At 51.4% G+C, this 7,500-nt stretch overlaps 1 protein-coding gene across 1 annotated transcript in view; it reads right to left on the bottom strand.

The window, feature by feature from the left end:
* The window catches only part of LOC135530725 (SET and MYND domain-containing protein 4-like), a gene marked incomplete at its 5' end in the record, with an annotated part of 12,233 nt that extends 7,039 nt beyond the window's left edge, over positions 1-5,194 (bottom strand). Inside the window, 3 exons of the mRNA XM_064958934.1 lie at positions 1-99; positions 1,295-2,417; positions 4,763-5,194. The exon at positions 1-99 is cut by the window's left edge and continues 189 nt beyond it. Of these exons, the coding sequence (XP_064815006.1) occupies positions 1-99; positions 1,295-2,417; positions 4,763-5,194 (1,654 nt within the window). The remainder of the gene's footprint in view (positions 100-1,294; positions 2,418-4,762) is intronic.
* Positions 5,195-7,500: the final 2,306 nt, after the last annotated feature.

The following is a 7,500-nucleotide window of genomic DNA, read 5'->3' as shown; positions in this document are numbered from 1 at the left end:
TTGTGTTGGGGCAGCAGGAGTGGTTTAGGATACTCATTGTGGGGAATATTGCCGTGGCGATGCGCACTTCCTGGGTGGACTGCACCGCTGTAAAATCACCTGTAAAGGTCATGGGAAGGTCAAAAGGTCATTCTAAGGTCAGACAGGAAATGTTCTCTCTATGCGTTTACGGAGTAGGTCTACCTCCAAAATGGCACCCTAATCCCTACATAACTCACTGACATTGAGTCCCATGGGCCTTTGCAGTAAAAAAAAAAAAACAGTGTGCGATATAGAGAATAGGGGCCCATGTAGAACACATCCACCAAACTAAATACGATAAAGACTGTAAACTGAAACAAAGATTATCCATTATATTGACAAGATATTGTACGGTCTGTCTGTTTTAACAATGGAAATAGAATGTCCATGAAAAGGCAGAAGGGAGGTGGGAACATTTCTAACCAATGAGAAGGCAGATGCGCAAAGCACTAAAATCAGTTCTATTTGTGACACTGAGCAAGTCCTGCCTCTGCCATCTCCTCATTGGTTATACCCACGTGGGTGACTGAAAGATGAACTGAGTTCGGTCGGTCGTCATGGTAACTATGAGATGCCAATCGCCATATGAAGTCCGGAGAAGGAAAAGTCTGGAAGGAGGAGAGATGACTGGAAACGATTCGGGTTGACCGTTTTATGTGTGGATTAATTGTCAGAGTAGAGGACCTTGTGCATTTCAGGTAAAATAACAACAACGTTTATATCCCAGGACAAATTAGCTAGCAACAGCAAGCTAGCTAAATAGGACAAATAAGCTAGCAACAGCAAGCTAGCTAAATAGGACAAATAAGCTAGCAACAGCAAGCTAGCTAAATAGGACAAATTAGCTAGCAACAGCAAGCTAGCTAAATAGGACAAATAAGCTAGCAACAGCAAGCTAGCTAAATAGGACAAATAAGCTAGCAACAGCAAGCTCACTAGCTAATGTGCCATAAATATTTAATGCTTTTCGACCTGTCCCCAAATTAATGTCATTGGTTCAGAGTTTGTTTTGATATTTTAACCTGCATGTCGTGATTGCGTTTGGTGTGGGGGGGGGGGGCAAATCAATTTGAGCACCCGGTTTGGGTGTTACAATTTAATTGCTAATTTGCTAAGTGAGGCTATGTTGACCAGATTTAGCACCCTCTCATTGACCTCCATACAAAAAAAACTTCAGTCAATCTGCTTCACACTTTATTCTGGTGAGGACAGATTTTGGGGTGGAGTCAGGCCTCTCAGTTCACCTCTTCCTCTCTGACTGGCTCACACTCACCTGTGTCTCTGAGCAGGCTCACTGCCTGGGCATTACATCTCAGCTGCAGCATGTGCCTCAGAGCTACACTTCCCAGCAGGCTGAGCTCCGGAGCCCAGCCCTCTCCCTCCTCGGAGGCCCGCGATTGGTTACTGCACGTCATGATTTCTGAGGCTCCTCCCCTCTCCCAGGACACAGGTGGAGGTCCCGCCTGGCGCAGCCGTAGGTAGAGCGTTGCTATGGTGACAGAGCACAAGAAGCGCAGGCTGGGGGCGTGGCCATTCAGGTGAGGCAGCAGGTGGTAGACGCTCAGGTAGGAATCACCATGGTAATAAGCAGAGGGGTCGTTGACCTCCGGCTCAGTTGATGTGGCGTCACTGGACCCAGAATTCTTCATCTTTGGGCGGATCTTTTCTGTGATTGGCTTAGAATTGGAATTCTTGGAGCTAATCTTCTCTCTGATTAGTTTAGAATCATTATCCGCGTCTCTGATTGGTTCCCGTGGTTCCCGTGCCTTCAGTACCTCCTTCACCCCCGCTTTTAACGCCACCCTCAGTGCCAGCTGTGACATCACTCCCGCAGTACTCAGCTCGGCTCCGATTGGACACTCCCAGCGATGATGCCACTCCCACGCGCCCCTCCGACACCCCTCTGAGCAGTAGCGGGCGTAGCTGCACCCCTCACATGGCACAGGGTTCACCGTCTCCCCCAAACACTGATGACAGTACCTCGCCTCGGTCCCAAACATTCTTCCTGCTTCCTCCGTCTCCTCTGTTCTCCTTCCCCCCATCCCTGGTATAAGCACACAGCTGTAAGCCCTGTCCTCCAATATCACCTCTCCGGCCGCGATTCCCTTGGTGGCCACCAGGTGTCGCCCTTTTTCAGGGCTGAAGCACACGGACAAACCAGGGGAGAGACACGGCACGGGGGCACTCCCATTCTGCTGCTGGGAGTTTGGGGACTTTGGGTTGGTCCTGCTACACACCCCCTCTGCCTGGTGCCCTGCCCTCTGCCTGGTGGTGGTTATCCCCTCTGTCCCGTTGGGGAAGTGGTGGAGGCACCGTGCCTGTCTGTCCTGTAGTTTGTGCTTCAGGTGACTTGGGTAGCCATGGTTCAGGGCTCTGTCGATGTCCTCCAGGCAGTCCTGAGGAGAAGAAATACAATACGATACAAAGATGGAACACACACGTTCACGCGCAAGAACGAGGGCACGTGAGCGTTCACACACACACACGCACACACACACACACACGCACACACACACACACCTCAAAAAACAATATCTGAAATGGAAAGGTAAGCAGTGTAATAAGGAAGATGATATAAACTACTGAGAAGACTGGACGACAGACGTAAACTAGTGAGAAGACTGGACGACAGATATAAACTACTGAGAAGACTGGACGACAGACATAAACTACTGAGAAGACTGGACGACAGACATAAACTACTGAGAAGACTGGACGACAGACATAAACTACTGAGAAGACTGGACGACAGACATAAACTAGTGAGAAGACTGGACGACAGATATAAACTACTGAGAAGACTGGACGACAGACATAAACTACTGAGAAGACTGGACGACAGACATAAACTACTGAGAAGACTGGACGACAGACATAAACTAGTGAGAAGACTGGACGACAGACATAAACTAGTGAGAAGACTGGACGACAGACATAAACTAGTGAGAAGACTGGACGACAGACATAAACTAGTGAGAAGACTGGACGACAGACATAAACTAGTGAGAAGACTGGACGACAGACATAAACTAGTGAGAAGACTGGACGACAGACATAAACTAGTGAGAAGACTGGACGACAGACATAAACTAGTGAGAAGACTGGACGACAGACATAAACTAGTGAGAAGACTGGACGACAGACATAAACTAGTGAGAAGACTGGACGACAGACATAAACTAGTGAGAAGACTGGACGACAGACATAAACTAGTGAGAAGACTGGACGACAGACATAAACTACTGAGAAGACTGGACGACAGACATAAACTAGTGAGAAGACTGGACGACAGACATAAACTACTGAGAAGACTGGACGACAGACATAAACTACTGAGAAGACTGGACGACAGACATAAACTACTGAGAAGACTGGACGACAGACATAAACTAGTGAGAAGACTGGACGACAGATATAAACTAGTGAGAAGACTGGACGACAGACATAAACTACTGAGAAGACTGGACGACAGACATAAACTACTGAGAAGACTGGACGACAGATATAAACTACTGAGAAGACTGGACGACAGACATAAACTACTGAGAAGACTGGACGACAGACATAAACTACTGAGAAGACTGGACGACAGACATAAACTACTGAGAAGACTGGACGACAGACATAAACTACTGAGAAGACTGGACGACAGACAAACTACTGAGAAGACTGGACGACAGATATAAACTACTGGGAAGACTGGACGACAGATATAAACTACTGAGAAGACTGGACGACAGACATAAACTACTGAGAAGACTGGACGACAGACATAAACTACTGAGAAGACTGGACGACAGACATAAACTACTGAGAAGACTGGACGACAGACATAAACTACTGAGAAGACTGGACGACAGATATAAACTAGTGAGAAGACTGGACGACAGATATAAACTACTGAGAAGACTGGACGACAGACATAAACTAGTGAGAAGACTGGACGACAGACATAAACTAGTGAGAAGACTGGACGACAGACATAAACTAGTGAGAAGACTGGACGACAGACATAAACTAGTGAGAAGACTGGACGACAGACATAAACTACTGAGAAGACTGGACGACAGACATAAACTAGTGAGAAGACTGGACGACAGACATAAACTACTGAGAAGACTGGACGACAGACATAAACTACTGAGAAGACTGGACGACAGACATAAACTACTGAGAAGACTGGACGACAGACATAAACTACTGAGAAGACTGGACGACAGACATAAACTACTGAGAAGACTGGACGACAGACATAAACTACTGAGAAGACTGGACGACAGACATAAACTACTGAGAGGACTGGACGACAGATATAAACTACTGAGAAGACTGGACGACAGACATAAACTACTGAGAAGACTGGACGACAGACAAACTACTGAGAAGACTGGACGACAGATATAAACTACTGAGAAGACTGGACGACAGACATAAACTACTGAGAAGACTGGACGACAGACATAAACTACTGAGAAGACTGGACGACAGACATAAACTACTGAGAAGACTGGACGACAGATATAAACTACTGAGAAGACTGGACGACAGACATAAACTACTGAGAAGACTGGACGACAGATATAAACTACTGAGAAGACTGGACGACAGATATAAACTACTGAGAAGACTGGACGACAGACATAAACTACTGAGAAGACTGGACGACAGATATAAACTACTGAGAAGACTGGATGTAAGACACACTAGTGAGAAGTACTCATGTTCACCATGTTCCACTCACCCTGTAGCGCTGGAGGTGGAATAGCGCTGCAGAACGGTTGGCATAGCACAGAGAGAGCTGCTCCGAGCTCAGAGACGCATGACACACACCCTGTAGGAGAGAGGGGGAGACAGGGAGGGGAGGAGAGAGGGGGGGAGACAGGGAGGAGAGAGAGGGAGGGAGACAGGGAGTAGAGAGAGGGGGGAGACAGGGAGGAGAGAGAGGGGGGGAGACAGGGAGGAGAGAGAGGAGGAGATGGAGTGGAGAGAGGGGGGAGACAGGGAGTGGAGAGACAGGGAGTGGAGAGAGGGGAGAGACAGGGAGTGGAGACAGGGAGTGGAGACAGGGAGTGGAGAGAGGGGGGGAGACAGGGAGTGGAGAGAGGGGGGGAGACAGGGAGTGGAGAGAGGGGGGGAGACAGGGAGTGGAGAGAGGGGGGGAGACAGGGAGTGGAGAGAGGGGGGAGAGACAGGGAGTGGAGAGAGGGGGAGACAGGGAGTGGAGAGAGGGGGGGGAGACAGGGAGTGGAGAGAGGGGGAGACAGGGAGTGGAGAGAGGGGGGGAGACAGGGAGTGGAGAGAGGGGGAGACAGGGAGTGGAGAGAGGGGGGAGACAGGGAGTGGAGAGAGGGGGGGACAGGGAGTGGAGAGAGGGGGAGACAGGGAGTGGAGAGAGGGGGAGACAGGGAGTGGAGAGAGGGGGGACAGGGAGTGGAGAGAGGGGGGAGACAGGGAGTGGAGAGAGGGGGAGACAGGGAGTGGAGAGAGGGGGAGACAGGGAGTGGAGAGAGGGGGAGACAGGGAATGGAGAGAGGGGGGAGACAGGGAATGGAGAGAGGGGGGTGAGACAGGGAGTGGAGAGAGGGGGAGACAGGGAGTGGAGAGAGGGGGAGACAGGGAGTGGAGAGAGGGGGAGACAGGGAGTGGAGAGACAGGGGTGGAGAGGGGGGAGGGGAGACAGGGAGTGGAGAGAGGGGGAGACAGGGAGTGGAGAGAGGGGGAAAGACAGGGAGTGGAGAGAGGGGGGAGAGACAGGGAGTGGAGAGAGGGGGGGAGACAGGGAGTGGAGAGAGGGGGGAGACAGGGAGTGGAGAGAGGGGGAGACAGGGAGTGGAGAGAGGGGGGAGACAGGGAGTGGAGAGAGGGGGAGACAGGGAGTGGAGAGAGGGGGGAGACAGGGAGTGGAGAGGGGGGAGACAGGGAGTGGAGAGAGGGGGAGACAGGGAGTGGAGAGAGGGGGAGACAGGGAGTGGAGAGAGGGGGGGGAGACAGGGAGTGGAGAGAGGGGGAGACAGGGAGTGGAGAGAGGGGGAGACAGGGAGTGGAGAGAGGGGGAGACAGGGAGTGGAGAGGGGGGGAGACAGGGAGGGGAGAGGGGGAGAAAGGGAGTGGAGAGAGGGGGGGACAGGAGAGACAGGGAGTGGAGAGGGGGGAGAGACAGGGAGTGGAGAGAGGGGGGAGACAGGGAGGGAGAGGGGGAGACAGGGAGTGGAGAGAGGGGGAGACAGGGAGTGGAGAGAGGGGGAGACAGGGAGTGGAGAGAGGGGGAGACAGGGAGTGGAGAGAGGGGGGAGACAGGGAGTGGAGAGAGGGGGAGACAGGGAGTGGAGAGAGGGGGAGACAGGGAGTGGAGAGAGGGGGAGACAGGGAGTGGAGAGGGGGGAGAGACAGGGGGAGTGGAGAGAGGGGGGAGACAGGGAGTGGAGAGACGGGGGAGACAGGGAGTGGAGAGAGTGGGGGGAGACAGGGAGTGGAGAGAGAGAGACAGGGAGTGGAGAGAGGGGGAGACAGGGAGTGGAGAGAGGGGGAGACAGGGAGTGGGGAGACAGGGAGGGGAGACAGGGAGTGGAGAGGGGGAGACAGGGAGGGGGAGAGGGGGAGACAGGGAGTGGGGAGAGGGGGGAGACAGGGAGTGGGGAGACAGGGAGTGGGGGAGACAGGGAGTGGAGAGAGGGGGGAGACAGGGAGGAGAGAGGGGGAGACAGGGAGTGGAGAGAGGGGGAGACAGGGAGTGGAGAGAGAGGGGGAGACAGGGAGTGGAGAGAGGGGGGGAGACAGGGAGGAGAGAGAGGGGGGAGACAGGGAGTGGAGAGGGGGGGAGACAGGGAGCATTATTATTAGAGCCTGGATCCTGGTAATGATCGTTGTTGTTGGCAAGTTAGATTTTTTTTGTCCATTAAAATAACATCAAATTGATCAGACATACAGTGTAGACATTGTTAATGTTGTAAATGACTATTGTTTATGGACTATCTACATGGGTGTACAGAGACCCATTATCAGCAACCATCACTCCTGTGTTCCAATGGCACGTTGTGTTAGCTAATCCAAGTTTATCCATTTAAAAGGCTAATTGATCATTAGAAAACCCTTTTGCAATTATGTTGGAACAGCTGAAAACTGTTGTTCTCATTAAAGAAGCAATAAAACTGGCCTTCTGTAGACTAGTTGAGAATCTGGTGCACCAGCATTTGTGGGTTTTGAGTACAGGCTTAAAATGGCCAGAAACAAAGAACTTTCTTCTGAAACTCGTCAGTCTATTCTTGTTCTGAGAAATGAAGGCTGTTCCATACGAGAATAGCCTTCAAGAAACTGAAGATCTCGTACAACGCTGTGTACTACTCCCTTCACAGAACAGCACAAACTGCCTCTCACCAGAATAGAAAGGGGAGTGGGAGGCCCCCGGTGCACAACTGAGTACATTAGAGTGAGACTGGTGTTTTGTGGGTACTATTTAATGAAGCTGAATGAAGGTACCCC

Source organism: Oncorhynchus masou, unplaced genomic scaffold, assembly GCF_036934945.1.
Source record: "Oncorhynchus masou masou isolate Uvic2021 unplaced genomic scaffold, UVic_Omas_1.1 unplaced_scaffold_1406, whole genome shotgun sequence".
NCBI classification, from domain to species: Eukaryota; Metazoa; Chordata; class Actinopteri; order Salmoniformes; family Salmonidae; genus Oncorhynchus; species Oncorhynchus masou.
Note: the sequence above shows the minus strand (reverse complement) of the source record. Positions and strands in the feature narration are given on the sequence as shown.